This window comes from Pempheris klunzingeri, chromosome 19, assembly GCF_042242105.1.
Source record: "Pempheris klunzingeri isolate RE-2024b chromosome 19, fPemKlu1.hap1, whole genome shotgun sequence".
Classification (NCBI taxonomy): domain Eukaryota; kingdom Metazoa; phylum Chordata; class Actinopteri; order Acropomatiformes; family Pempheridae; genus Pempheris; species Pempheris klunzingeri.
This window is the reverse complement of record NC_092030.1, coordinates 20,885,126-20,900,787: the sequence shown is the minus strand read 5'-3', so window position 1 is coordinate 20,900,787 and position 15,662 is coordinate 20,885,126. Positions and strand designations below refer to the sequence as shown.

The 15,662-nt window shown below is 42.2% G+C and overlaps 1 protein-coding gene across 1 annotated transcript; it reads right to left on the bottom strand.

Annotated features, from left to right (window-relative positions):
- Window positions 1-1,601: 1,601 nt before the first annotated feature.
- Window positions 1,602-15,161, bottom strand: LOC139218581 (metal transporter CNNM3-like). Its single transcript, XM_070850209.1, has 11 exons — window positions 14,454-15,161; window positions 14,033-14,367; window positions 12,856-13,032; window positions 11,677-11,834; window positions 10,050-10,193; window positions 9,813-9,971; window positions 8,813-8,982; window positions 7,436-7,532; window positions 6,580-6,710; window positions 5,605-5,731; window positions 1,602-2,226 (listed from the first exon to the last, which is right to left on the bottom strand). Exons 1-11 carry the CDS (start codon window positions 15,159-15,161, stop codon window positions 2,177-2,179), a joined length of 2,256 nt encoding a protein of 751 aa, XP_070706310.1. The 3' UTR covers window positions 1,602-2,176.
- Window positions 15,162-15,662: the final 501 nt, after the last annotated feature.

Below are 15,662 nucleotides of genomic sequence, written 5' to 3'. Positions count from 1 at the left end.
TTATGAGTTTGGTGTTTTAACAGGTTAGTTTGGAGCTGAACTAACCCTTTTAAAACACCAAAGTCACACAATAACACAAACAAACTAACTGGTCAAGATCAGCTGTAGACCAGCAACTCCTGTGCTCTGCGCGGTAAAATTTGTGTTTTCGTCAATGGCTTAACCCTGCCCTTAATTGTGTAAATGTATTGTTCCATAGAACAAGGTCTGTACATTGTTTTTTTGTGCCCTACTTTTTACAGTGTAGTCGCTCTACATACACGCATGTGAACATTGCATTGAAATAAACTTTTTTTAAAAAACCCAGAACCCTTTAAAACACTGATTTTGTTTGTCACGGAGAGGTCATTTTCTTCCTCATCATTAATATGTACAAACACGGGGAACACGAAGGGGTCAGTTAGAGGCCACTGCTGACATTTTACACACATGCAACAATGACTGACCATAAACACACACATGTGGGCTGACATGTACTAGTGAGATAGACGGATAAAACACACAGATGTGACGTTTTACTGGAATGCCGACGGGACTGAGATGTGCAGGATGACACAGGCGGGGTAAGAAATACGGATATGAATCTCCTCGGCCAAACAAACGGACAGGTACAGGTGAATCTGACCTCCAGCTCCTGGGTGTTAAATCACACACACAGTGAGAGCTGTGCAGGGATCAGAGCGCCCTCTGCTGGATACACTGGGTGACGTGTTCCTTCATTACACACACACACACACACACACACACACACACACACACACACACACACACACACACACACACACACACACACACACACACACACACACACACAACACACACCGTCCTGCTGCCCTAAATTCTCACTAGAGCACCAAATGTAGATTAGTCCGCCGCTGGAAATAGTCCCCAACAAATGCACTATTTACTCCTGTTTTAGCAAAGTTTGCTAAAAACTGCAGCTGTTTTAGGAAGTAAAACTACTTATTTATGAGCAGGAAGTCAGGCAGATTTATTTATTTTATGGGATTTGTTGAAAATAAACTAACACGTCAGAAAACAAACATTTCTTGAAGCATTTCTTATCTGAAAACAACCGTTCTCAGGCGTTAAATAATGTCTAATAAGAAGAATACAGTCTGAAAACGTTAAATTTTGATTTAAATCTTCACCTATTTGACCAGATAATGAGAAAACTAGATTATATATATATTATATCTCAGTGAGTCTGACAAATTACTAATAGTTTGGTCTCTAAAATGTTAGAAAATGGGGGGAAAATTTGCTCAAGACGACTCTTCAAATGTCTCATTTTGCCTGACAAGCAGCCCAAAACCCAAAGATGTTCAGTTTATCATCACATTAAGTCAAAAAAATAGCAGTAAATACTCACAACTTCCTTAATCTATTATCAAAATAGTTGCCGATTATTTTTCGTCGCTCGTTTTGTGGCCTTTTCGAGCTTATTTTAACTCGAGCATCAATAAAAAAATATCCCTAAATGCAAGAAAGGAGCGTTTAATTGTTATTTTTCCGACTTTGGGGGTCCCCCACACCTCCGACTAACCACCAGCCTTTGAGAGATCACAGCTGAAGTTAGAGTTTTTGGCTAAACACACACTTCATAGTTTGTCTGACAGCAACGTTACGTGAGGATATAAAAATCTGGACGTACCTTACAGCTTGGAGAATAGCTTAATACTGTCAACGGTGCACGGAGTTAATGTGCAAATCTGCTTTTTAACCAACTTTTGTTTTGATTTTTTTGTGTCGCAAACGGACGGATGCTTCAGTACACACACACACACACACACACACACACCACACACACACACACATGTAGCTTTGGCACCCAGACAGGCAAAAGTGAGGAATGGCAATGCAGAGTTTAGTACGAAAGGCTAAACCTGGAAGAAAGGCACCGCCAAATTAAAATAAATGTATTTATATATAATATATACATATAGTCCATAGTGTATAAAACAACATCAAATAATAATTGCAATGAAAAGTACATAAAGGAATGGGGATGGAGATGAGAATTTACATGACAGACAAATAAAATCACTCCAGTCTTGTCCAATAACTACGTTCCAGCCATAGATGATTCATCAATAAAAACCAAATTAAAATAAAAAAAAACAAAAGAAATCTCCTATACTTGGTTGGAGCAGGTCTTTAAAACACCAGGACCGCACTACCCATGAGCCTCCTCTTCTGTGGAGCTCTCCTGGGCTCTACTGGCACCTGTGGAACCCGACCAATGAGAGGAGAGCTGGGGTGAGTGAGGGGCGGTGACATCACACAGAGGGCGTTTAAAGCGGCGGAGGGCGTGTGAAGGGGGCGGAGCAACACCGAGCGGCGACTGACGTGAGAGATGGCGCAAAGGAGACGAAGAAGATGAGCCAGAGTTTGAGAAGCAGAAGAAGAATGAGAAGATGCTCGTGGGTACGAAGAATAAAAAAAAAAACCTCATTCAAAACCTCATTGACTTTTTTAACTATTCTAAAGTGCAAGAAGTCATGTGACTCATTTCACATGATATGCTGATGTTTTCTTTATTAAACCCCATTTCCCATAATCCTTAGAGCGCTGCGAGCCGAACAACATGGCTCAACACAGCAGCTGAGTGCACGGGCGAGTCGAGGGTTATGCATACAATAAACGTTTTTAGACAGCAGAGGTTAGGAGCTAAAAATATGGAAAAGTTCTGGTAAGTGTTCATGGGAGTTGTAGTTCTTTCTGTACACACACTATAATCACTGTTCCACCAGCAGCTGCTGCAGTGGAGCTGAAAATATAAAATATATACAGTTTTTGTTCCAGTTTGAATTCCACACATGATGTTTGTCAGTTTAAAAGTTTAATTTTGCAAGATAAGAAAGTTGCAGCTTGTCGTGAAACTTTTGAAGCGTCAGACTGAAGTTAGCCAGCTAGCGAGCGGCGCTAAAGCTGCTGTGTGTGTGTGTGTGTGTGTGTGTGTGTGTTTGGTATCAGGATGTGGTCACAGGAGCAGGTGGAGGGGCTGATAAAAGGATAACGTTACATTAGCTCGTAGACGTAGCGTAGTTAGCTCGCTAGCTAGCTGAGACGAAAACTAAAATGGTTCTTTACCATCTTTTCCACAAACTGAGACTTTCTTGACTATATTTGAAATTGAGAAACATTACGCGTGTGACTCAAACAAGATTCAAAATTAGAAAAAAGTCTCTCGACGCTGATGACTTTTCCAATATAAGATCCCATGTTGAACGCTGGGAAGGGACGTACATCCAGATGAAGAAGCTCAACGATTTATCTTAGCGAGTCTTTATTTACAAAAGGCTGTTCCTCGTCACTTTTGCGCCATCTTGTCATTTTTTTGGTATACGTGAGGTGATGCAACACATCCTCAGACAGATATATTGGAGGTTTTCTACCTATAATATCCAACACACTTCATTTCTGTTGGCTGGTTTGGTTTATTCACGTGTTTTCTCTGATGTTTTTGATGTGGACATGTTCCCTCATCATGAACACAAACCCACTGTAGTTTATTTTACATTCGTCCTGCTGCCCCAGATGTGGATTAATGCGCCGCTGAAAATAGTCCCCAACAAATGCACCGTTTCCTCCTGTTTGATTGATTAAAAACTGCAGCGAGCAGCTGTTGTAGGAAATTACTGAGCCCTTTTCTAAAAATAAATATATACTGTATATATCTATATATATATATTTGTGGCCCATTCACAGCTTTTCACCTTCAGTAAAAACCATTTTGCGAACATGCATATTAGCAGTTAGCTAGCTAGCTAACAATCTGAGGTTAGCTTGACCCAAAATATGTTATATGTCATGACATATCTATAAAACTAAATCCTCGCATTTATCTTTCCATCAACAATGATGTAATTAAGCTATTTTTGAAAGGATTTTAAGGGGTTAACTACAGGATTATTTGCACAACAAAAAGGATTTGTAAGAGGTAAAAATAAAACCCTAAAATTGACTAAATAACATGAAACAATCTCTTAAAATGGCTGAAATTGAGCAGATAATCCATTGAAACCTCCTTTTTCATACTGAAAGCTGTGCATTAATTTATCCCAAATTTGGACTGAACTTTTCTCTGTCTTAACTATAAAATGAAGATTTTTTTTTTTTAAGTAGTACAAATTAAGCTGCTCAATACTTGTGTTTTTTGTGAATTTAAGGGGGTTTTAGTTGTTAAAACACCTTAATGTACACAGAAAACACAATAAAACACCTTAATGTACCACAATCCATTAATCTATCCCAAATCTGGTGTAAAAATTAAGTAAAATCTCTTCAAATATCATTAATTTGCACACAACAATATATTGTCTCCCAGCCCATATCTGTTTAAATGTTGGTTCTTTGGCGCCATTAAAAAAAATATGCCAAATTAGCCGTTAGCATCTCCTGTTTGCAGCGTACCTCTTCTTCTTCTGCAGGTATGAGGGGCTTCTTTTTCTAGGTTTTCTAAGTGGATTTGTGTACGTTTACTTGCGAGATCAGAGATCACATGACCAGTGTCTATGAAACTCCAACATGGCCGCCAGAGGAACCATTTCATCCCCTCACAGTCAGCCCATATTTTACCTGTATTTGTGCACTTTTTGGTAATTTGGCACCACTAAAAATATGCTGAATTACCCTTTTGCAGCTCCTGTTTGCAGTGAAAATGTGGATTTACAGACAACCATCGCTGACTCACTTTTACACTGAGGAAAACCTAAAAACATGATGCTTTTCAGGCAAGTTCTGCAGGTGTAATGCCCGTCTTTTTTTCTATGATCATAGATCACATGTGCCGTTTTGACTGTGTGCCGTTAAAACGTTTCAAGTTCTCCAAGTCGAGAACCATGAACCTCCAATATGGCCGCCAGAGGAAACATTTCATCCCTTTAAAGTTAATATCGTCTATTACAAGAGGTATTGCTGACATTTCTGTGTTTTATGAGGGGAAGTGAACAGTTGAATCAGATCAGACATGCAGATTCTGAGACGACACGGTGTTAGAGATCTGAAAGGCGGTTTACACACCCAATAGAGAGAATTGAGAAGATTTTCTGGAGACGATGAGGAAGCACAGACACATACACACACTTGTACACACACTCCCACATCCTCATTCTGATTTGCAGGGAAGAAATGTGTCACATGTGGATAAAACACACCCAGTGGGACTGCTGGTTTTTACAAGGTAAAGGGTAAAAACAGTCCTCGAGAGCAGAGACAACATTTCATGGATCAGTGTGCTTGTGTGCGTCTTCTCCTTTGAGTGTGTTTGTGTGTCTGCTGTCATGCCACAGACAGGCTGCATTTCATTTACCTCATGCAAATTAACTCTAACAGTAGTTCTCAATGGTATCAAAGAATGAAAAGTTTACAGGGAACTCTGGGCGGGCCAGAGGACAGAGGACACACGGAGGCACGCGAGGAAGGAAAAGAAAGAGAAAGAGAAAGTTATTTCAGTTCAGCTGAAGGCAAACAGGAAAAGCACATTCTAAGATTACTACAAAGACGTGTGTAAAGCCGATTAATCATCAGCACTGAGTGTTAGTGCTGAGATCCGTGAGGCAGCGGACCCTGGAGGTCAGACGGCGATTTGGGGAAAGCTACCTTGTGTGGTGTTTCTGTCGTTGAGCAGCTTGGTCTGACTGTTGGGCAGGATCTTAATCTCAGGAGGATCTGGACTCTGACCGACCCGCGACGCCATGAGAGCGTTCAGATACTGGAGACGTGTCACCTGCAAAAAACAGAGAAGAAGAAGAAGAAGAAGAAGTCAGAACCGTGTTTCTGTCGGCTCTGCACGTCGTGCAAGTCGCTAATCTGTGTCGGACTGTTCGATATCACTTTGTCAGGCTGTATTTGGTGAATGTCAACAGAAAAATAATTATTTAAAATATATATACAAGCAGTGTAAAGCTGGATATTGTGTTAAAATGTATATCAGGACCAACAGCAGGACCTTAAAAGTGACAGACATTAATACTTTCAAACATTTTGGAGGCATCTGTCAAAACACACCTGACTTTACAGCCACATTCCCAGTTTGGAGAAGCAGGCAGGAAACCACACACAGACAATAAGTGATGTACTGCAGTGGATGGGGGCTGCAGGAAAATGGATTTAAGCCTCCTTAAAAGCTGTATGCTATTTTTACTGCTTTACATCGCTGTCAGAAAGCTGTTCTCTCCTTTTTCTTCGCTCTCTTCAAAGCCACCAAACTCCATTGACGAAAACAGCAATTTTACCGTGCAGAGCATGCGAGTTCACTGTGCTCCATCTACCTCGATCTAACTAATTAATTCATCAGTTTGGACCCAAACTGACCATTTAAATCACCAAAGTCACACAACAACACAATCAAACTAGCCAATCGGGCAGACCAGGTAGATCAGCAACTCCTGTTTTCTGAACGGTAAAATTACTGTTTTTGTCAATGGAGTCTGGTGGCTTTCAAGAGAGAGAAGTAAAAGAAAGAACAGCTTCAGTTCCCCATCCAAAAGTTCCAGAATTTTGGTCAGAGAGAAATCACACAGTGTAAGTCGACCTTTAGTGGTGATCGCTACACACACACACACACACACCCACCCGTATGAGCTGCAGGTCGGTGAGCGCTCGGACGGTGTAGTCAGGACAATAGCTGGACGGGCTCGTAGCTTCTGCTGACTCAAAGGGATCCCTGGGGGAGTGACGCTGAGTCGAGACTGGAGACTGGTGCACTGTAATCACACACACACACACACACACACACACACACACACACACACACACACACACACACACACACACACACACACACACACACACACACACACACACACACACACACACACACACACACACACACACACACACACACACACACACACACACACACACACACACACACACACACACACACACACGTCAGCATTACATCTCCAACCCTGCAAACGTCAGCCATGGCGCTGTCGTCTGTTTAAAGCCATGTGCCCACTCATATAAACCTCAGTTATGTAAACATGGTGAAATTCTGCATCGGCGTTCATTAGAAATCAGTCACTTTAAACAGCTGCCTGCTTTATGTGGTCCATGCACGATATGTGATCACACTTAAAGGTACAATTCAACCTAAAATTGACTTTATTTACTATATACTATTCTTTAATATCATACGAGGCATTAAGTCTGTTAGGATTTTGTAATTTAGTGACACTATTTGCTGCTTTCTTCTGTATTATGTGAATGTAAATTGAATATTTTCACTGTCTGCTCTGAAAACATGCAATGGACTTTTCTTTTTTCACTGTTTTCTTAAATAATAATGACAATAATCATTAGTTACAGCTCTAATGACCAAATAAACCTCACAGGTGTGAATAAAAACTCCAGATGGAGTGATTAATTACATCAGAGCTGATCAAATTCCCATCTCATGGAGACATCTGAGTGTTCCTGAACTCACCTGAAGATGGCAGCGTTAGAGCAGACACGCCGTAGTATGTGAATGCCCCATTCTCAAACTTCAGCCCCTCTTTACCGATCTCCACCTCCACACGGCCCTGAGCACAAACATGCACACTGTTTATTCTTCGTCTTTTCTCACTGGGAAGCCTTTTTTCTCATGTTTAGTTTTTCTCTTTCATTCTGCAGACCAACTGAGCTTCTTACTTTCTGGTTAGTGTGGGCTTTTATTTATTTATTTGAGTTTATTTTGGTCCAGTAAATCACCTCAGCCAGCAGTTGTGAAACTGGCTACAATGGCTGTAATGTAAGTTTTTGGGGCAACTCAAATCATCACAGTAGGTCCACTAAAAGAGCTTGTTTGATCCACTGACAGGCTCAGGGTGTTATTCTAAGTATCTGACAGCATTATGGAAAGGATCCCTACAGAGAGAGACCTGGAAGATCCTTTTGGTTTAACCACAAACAGCCGTTATATCGCTCTCTACACACACACCAGACTCCATAGACAAAAACAGCAATTTTACCTCACAGAATACAGGAGTTGGTACTCTTGTTGCTGTGACTTTGCTGTTTTAACACATCAGTTTGGATCAGAATTCACTCTCCAAAACACCAAAGTTGCACAATAATACAAAGAAACTAACCAATCAAGGCAGCAGTAGACCAGAAACTCCCTTATTCTGCAAGGTAAAATTACTATTTTTGTCAATGGAGTCTGGTGTGTTTGAAGAGAGCGATATCACAGCAGTTTCTGGTTAAACAAGAAGGATCTTACAGGTCTGTCTTAGTGTCTGACAGCATTATGGAAAGGATCCCTACATAGATAGATCTGGAAGATCCTTTTGGTTTAACCACAAACAGCTGTTATATCACTCGATTCAAAGCCACCAGACTCCATAGACAAAAAAAAAAGTAATTTTACCTTGCAGATCACAGGAGTTGCAGTTCTACCACTCCTCATTCCTGAGAGTGTTCACAAGAGAATATTAGGGAATTATACTTCCTAATTTTGTTCCTGTAAATCCTCCTAAGTTTAATCTTAAAAGATAAAATATTTGCTATATCGCTTGCTTCAAGACTCCATTAGCAAAAACAGTAATTCTACACTGGAATTGCTGTCTCGATCATTTAGTTTATTTCTTTTATTCTGTGACTTTGGTGTTTTAAAGAGTTAGTTTGGATCCAACACAATACTTGTCTAACACACAATAGCACAAACAAACTACGTGATTGAGGCAGTTTTAGACCAGCAGCTCCTGTGTTCTGCGAGGCAAAATTACTGATTTTGTGAATGGAGTCTGGTGTGTTTACAGGGAGGGATAGAACAGCTGTTTCTTCCAGGTCCATCTCTGTAGCGTTCCTCACGTGAACGTACCTGCAGCAGCAGGATGAAATAATCCACCGGGTGGTTGCGGGTGTAGAGATAGTGGCCCACACTCAGCCGGTTGTTTGGGTCAAAGTGCACTTCCTGGTTGACACTGGGGTGACGGAGAAGATGGAACAAGACCTTCTCGGACACGCGTGCGGGGCTGAAGTGCTCCACTTCTGCGGGGGTTAAAGGGTCAGAGACACAGGATACGGTGAAGTCGCCGTCTGGACAAGATCACATACGTCTAGACGGCTGACCTCAAACACCTCGCAGCAGTTTGATTTCAGCTGGTTTGTGTGTTTGCAGACATGAAACCATCAATACTGAGCCTCAATGCTCTTCAGCTGAATTATAACATAGACCAGAAGCATAATCATTACATGTCTCGTGTTAAAGTGTGACTCATTTAATCAGAGTGGGGGTACAAGGTCAGACACACACCAGCGTTCCCACTCTGAGTCACATGTGAAATTCCCCGACTTTCCATGACTGAACAAAAATAAGCGTCCATGATGCAGACGTGCTAAAAAGATCATTTCCGACATTCTGAACGTTTCATCTCACACTAACTACTCAGAACGCACCGTGAAACCGAAAACAAGCAGGTGCTTTTAAAAACATTACGAGAAATATTGATTTGGGGAATATTCATTCTTTTAATAACAAGAAAAACAAATTACCTCATTTTCCATGACTTCTACTATTTTCTACCCACGTATGTTGCTCACATTTATGCTAATTTTTTATGCCAATATTTTCTTGGCATGTGTCTTTTAATGTGAAAAACTTTAACTAAACATTAACTCAATACCTTCCAGAAATTCCCCGACCTGTAGGCACCCTGACACACACACACTTTAACACTTTAACAATCACAACTAGACGCCTAACACCAACCAATCACAAACTAATTCTAGCCTGAACCTTAAAACCAGGTCTCTATCCTGGAAACAGACGACCAGGCCAAAATGTCCTCACTATGTAGCAAGTATAAGCACACACACACCTCTGGACAGGAAGCGGTGAGTAGCCAGGAGGAGCTGAGGTGAGGTCCTAATCTTGGGTTCTCCTTCAGGGGGCTTGAAGAGAGAAAACTCCTCGTGGGCGCTGCGAGGCTCCAGAGGAATCTCCAGCGGGGCGAGGGGGCGCTTCACTTTCCTGTCCACTACAGGAGGAGGAGGAGGAGGTTTATTGATAAGCATAATCGGTAAACATGCCAATAACAACGATTGCTGAAGCTTACAGTAGCCGTCGGACTCATCCAGGATCTCTGATTTGATGATCTCCTCGATGACGTCCTCTAAAGTGACCAATCCCAGCACCTCGTAGAAAGGATCCCCCTCCCCCTCGTTGTTCACCTTCTGGACGATGGCCATGTGGGAGTTTCCTGAAAGATCAGAGGTCAAATTAAAGTAAGAAAAAAAAACACATATTCCTCACTAAAGGGTCAGTTCACCCCATTATATATAAAAAAACAAATTTGTCACCCAAACTCTGCTGGTTTTGAGATTTGTCTCCTCATCTACACACATTTTTCCAGAAAATCTACATGAAATCCTCAATTTCAATGTGACTTACACTTCCTTACTTCCTTAACTTATAGTTATTTATGATGCCCTCTGTGCATAAACAACCATAAATGCTTAGAAGTTGTAGGAAAAAACAAGGTGCTCCTTATACCTGCAGAACCTGCCTGAGAATTATCATGATTTTAAGTTTTCTTCAGTGTCAAAGTAATCCAGTGACAGCGGTCTGTACATCCACGGCTACAATACAAACAGGAGCTGCTAACGGCTAATTCGGCATATTTTTAAAATGGTATTGTCGATGGCAATATGGGGTATTTGTTGTTGTCTGGATGGAGGGGTCCTCACTGTGAGCAGGAATATTGGAACTATTTTCTACAGAAGAAAAAACCTCTAGAAAAACTGTTGATACTGGAAAAAAAATGTTGCCATTGAGTTTTTCATTATTTTGTATAATTCATATAATACACAAAAGTCCACTTAGTGCGATATTGTATTACGGCTGGGCAGGAATCTCAAAAGCAAACCTGAAAGCAAGGCTGCAAGGCTACACACCACGAGAGAAAATATCTGTTTTCATAATTTATGTGAATCTGCTCTGGTGAACGATGTTAATAAAAACCCTGATGGGTGCTTAGATCCAGTTTCCACTGTGATCACAGACTTTTAGTCTGCAAAAATGATATATGTCTGAGATTTCAGCGAGTTAGAACTGACACCAAGAAGGATAATTACTAATAAATTGTCTCTGACTGTTACTGCTGTTATCAGATGTAACATTAACTGTTAGCTCCTGTTGTAAAGTGTTCTTCTGGAGTGTAAAAGAGCTGAAATAAGTCCACAAAAAGTGCTTGTTTTTGCCATTGACAGGCTTAAATTATTATTCTAAGTGTTTGACCTGTAAGATCCTTTTTGTTTGTTTAACCACAAACAGCTGTTATAGCACTCTCTTCAAACACACCAGACTCCATTGACAAAAACAGTAATTTTACCTCACAGAACACGGGAGTTGCTGGTCTACTGCTGCCTCGATTGGTTCGTTTGTTTGTGTTATTGTGCAGCTTAGGTGTTTTGAAGAGTGAATTCAGATCCAAACTAATGTGTTAAAACAGCAAAGTCACAGCAACTAGTGTACCAACTCCTGTATTCTGTGAGGTAAAATCCCTGTTTTTGTGAATGGAGTCTGGTGTGTGTGCAGAGAGCTATATAACGGCTGTTTGAGGTTAAACCAAAAGGATCTTCCAGGTCTCTCTCTGTAGGGATCCAAACCCAAAATATGTAAAATCAAAGTCTTTTTAATACCTTCTATGGCCTAACATTGTGTGTGTACTTTCTGTGACGCACCTTTCTTGAACTCCTCCAGCATGGCGTCCAGCTTGGTGTCGTTGAAGACGAAGTGCAGCGGGTGATTGTAGAACTTGGTGATGGTCGTCATGGGGGTGCAGTCGTCCGGGTCCACCAGAGCCAAGTCCTTCACGTAAAGGATTTCCACAATGTTGGACCTGGAAAAACCAAACGCACGTTGATGATTGGACATGAATACGAGCGTGTGGAGAAACCAAATACCTGCACGGACAAGTTATTGCTATACCAGTCACTAAGACAACATAGTTTAAACAATAACAGCCTCTTTCTTTGTGACTAGTCCCTTTGAAGAGTTTAAACATTAACCAGCTTCTCATTATACCTGCAGTTAGAATAAAAACCAGCCTTTTAACCTATTTTCTAATCATAATAATGCATTTTTATTCATAGAGTGCTTTTAAAAATACTCAAAAACGCGCCACACGACGAGTTAAATGTTAATTATGAAGGGAAATAACACAGTTTTACAGACGCTGGTGCAAACACGGGTTGTTTGGATGATGTTTGTACCCTCCACGACTGCTGTTAAAGAGCAGCTCTTACTTAATTTCCTTCAGCTAAATTCAGATTTGGCCATTTACACCATATACCACCATTATATATTTAGTTTTCTCTTGGGGCAGATGCTATTTGCCCCCATGTGTATGTTATAAAGAGCATATTTTGTGTTTAATGTACCCTGTTTTTGTATATTTGTATTGTTGTGTAATCATTTTAACTCTACTTTAAACTAACAAAGTAGTTTTGTTGCCTAAATCTAACCAAACTGCACCTGAAAACTAGTCGAATATATAAATATATATAAAACAGGGTACATTAAACACAAAATATTCTCTTTCACATGAGTGCAAATAGCATCTGCCTTCTTTTTATTGGTGCTGATAAGTTTGTATTTGAAGTAAAAATTTCTGAGACAACATGAACATCCAGTCTTGATTTGGATGCCTTTAATTTGTTTTTTTTAGGAGAATTGTGGCCAAAATACACAGCAAGTGTGAAATTTTACATTTGACAAACCAAACTTGTGGAGAACAAACTCTGCAGACGCGGTTTTGAAATGACTTTGAACCTAATTTTTCATTCCAGTCCTAGTTTAGATAACTACAGGTCGTCTAAGAGAGGTCACAGTGTGAAAGAGATCCTTGTGGCTGGTCTCACCTCTCCTCCTCGTAGATGGGCACCCTGGTGTATCCGCTCTGCATGATCTCGGACATGGTGGAGAAGTCCAGGACGGCCGAGCTGGGCAGCATGAAGCAGTCCTTCAGGGGGGTCAGGATGTCCTCCACCGTCTTAGTGCGCAGCATCCCGCGGCTGAACTCTTCCTTCACAAACTCACTACAGGGAGTTACAAACATTAACTTAGAGGATAACGCTAGCGTTTTTAAACCTGGGTCCTATTTTTACAATATAAAAGCCTTAAAATGGGTCCAGCAGGTCACCTCAGCCGGCTGTAATGGCTGCAACCAGCAGCCGATTCAAGAACGACCACTAAAAGTGCTTGTTTTTGCTCAGATTGTGTCTGACAACATTATACAAGCGCTCTCTTCAAAGCCACCAGACTCCATTGACAAAAACACAAATTTTACCTCACAAAACTCCAGCTTGACTGGTCTACTGCAGCCTCAATTAGTTAGTTTGTTTTTGTTATTGTGAGCTAGAGAAATATTTGGTGGATCCACACTAACCATTTATAACACCAAAGTCACATAATAACACAAACAAACTGACTGATTGAGACAGAAACTCCAATAGTAAAATTTGCATTTTTGCCAATGGAGTCTGGTGGCTTTGAACCAAGCGATATAACGGCTATTTTATCCTTAAAGATTAAACTTAGAAAGAGCAATCCCATAATATTTTCTTAAGAACTGGCTATGGCGGAAATGTTATTCAAATGTATTAAAATGTGCATGTTTGTCGACATTACTGCTGTATGTCAGTTAAAAGTGACAATAATGAATAAAAACACAGTATTAACGGTCTCTAAAGTTCCTAAAGAAACTAAACTAGACTAAAATTTACTTACTTTGAAAAGATTCAAACATCAGTTATTGTCTTTGGCTAAATTTAGGCCCCAAATTTTCCAGCTTGTTTTCAGTAGACATGAGGTCTAAACATCTAAAATCCAAAAATGTGCTTAAATGGATGAATTTAGAGGTTTATTTTAGGACAGGTGTGGGGTCGTCTTAAACTTATGAGGACATTTATTTCTCTTTAAGCCATAATTCACGTTAAAACTTCTTTTTTAGTCCCTTAATTTGGCCTTTTTTTGTCCTATTGGATCACAGGACTACAACACCCATGATCCTCTGCGCGCGCGTGTGTTTATTCTCACCTGTAAGGGTCGTTCACACTGGTGCGGATCATCTCCATGGCCCTCTCCCTGATCCCGCAGGTGCTGATGTCCCTCCTGAGGGCCAGGTCCAGGATCAGCCCCAGAGGGCAGGACAGGGGGCAGGTGAGCACCATGCACACCTGGGCCAGCCAGGTGAGGGCCGGGGCCAGCTGGAACCCGTACCCGGAGCAGAGGATGTGCGGAGCCAGCTCAGCCAGGAGGAAGATGAGGCAGCCGCTGGTGAAGACTGCGGACAGGATGGAGCCCAGAGCCCGGTACAGGAGGACCCCCAGGACCGAGTGCCCCACCGCGCACAGGAACAGCAGGGAGCAGGTCTGCGGGGGGGACAAGGCAGATTTTGGCTTCGGGGAAACGGGACATTCTCACCCCAGCTCCGGTTCTCCATCTGTCGGACACTTACCAGGAAGTTCCCCCTCCTCCTGACGGGCTCCAGGCGCTTGGCGGCCCGCTTCTCCTCCTCGGACCCGCAGCTGTGGAGGACGTAGAGCTCCACCGGGTCCAGCCACAGCAGGCTCAGGTTCACCGTCCTCAGCACCCCGCAGACGGCCAGCAGCAGCACGACCAGCACGGCCAGCCCCCAGGGCGGGATGTAGTCCGCGGGGAGCCCGGTGTCGGTGCTTACCCGCAGCCTGTCCGGGCCCGTGGCTGCCCACTTCCCTCCGCTCAGCACGCACAGGTGGTGGTAGGTCCTCCCGCTGCCGGGCGAGATGTTCCTCCGCTGGACCCCCACCTTCACCTTCACCACCCCGCCGTAGTCCTCATCCGGTTCGAAGGCGTCCGTCACCTGGAAGGCGGACTCGCGCCGGTTGGAGTCCTCCACGCACGGGTCAGGCGCATCCCCGACCGCCCCGCCGGCCGCCCCTCCGGCCGCCCCAGCGAACGCCACCCACGGCCAGCTTCCATTCAGCTCGGTCCCGAACAGACGGAGCTTGAACGTGGCTCCTTCTGGCGCCGAGATGATCCGATCCTTCATGCACACCAGACCCGCCGGGTCCTCCAGTCGCAGCCCCAGGACCAGCGGGGCTTCCTGGCCGCAGGCGCCGTACCTGATCCCGCAGAACAACAATATCATCAACAGGAACCGTAGACCTGCCAAGCTGGCCACCATATTGGAATTGGTCAGCCTGGCTCCGCGCGGGTCATGTGACTCCTCCAAGCCCCGCAGCGGCCCCGCCCACCGGAGGCGGAACCAGCCAAACAAAACGAGCACTGCCACTGAGCTGCGCGGCCGCCATTTTGGTTCTGGTGTTTTTTAAATTATTATTATTTTTTTAAATATTTTTTTTTTAGTTGGCAAGCAAAGGCAGCAAAAGTTAAATGTTTTATATCGTTTTATTTTATTTTATTTTAATTATTTTAAGAGCAAAGTGCTCTTTTGGGTCTTGATGCTGTTTTTATTTTTATTTTTTTATTTTTATTGGCATTTTCCCCCTTTAAGCAAAGGCAACAAACATTAAATATTTTTCATTTTATTTTGTTTTGTTTTATTTCATTTTTAGTTTTTGCCCATTTCTACTTTTTTACTATTTATTTTAATTTTTATTTTGCTTGGTATCAGCAACAAAAGTTAAATATTTTTCTTTTTTTTTTCATGTTTATTTTTATTTTG

Excerpts from the sequence above, each read along its gene's own strand:
- LOC139218581 (XM_070850209.1), bottom strand. The coding sequence starts at position 15,161 with ATGGTGGCCAGCTTGGCAGGTCTACGGTTCCTGTTGATGATATTGTTG. Across the intron at positions 11,835-12,855 it reads CCCATCTACGAGGAGGAGAG|GTCCAACATTGTGGAAATCC; the intron begins GTGAGACCAGCC and ends TGGTTTTTCCAG. Across the intron at positions 10,194-11,676 it reads GCTGGAGGAGTTCAAGAAAG|GAAACTCCCACATGGCCATC; the intron begins GTGCGTCACAGA and ends CTGATCTTTCAG.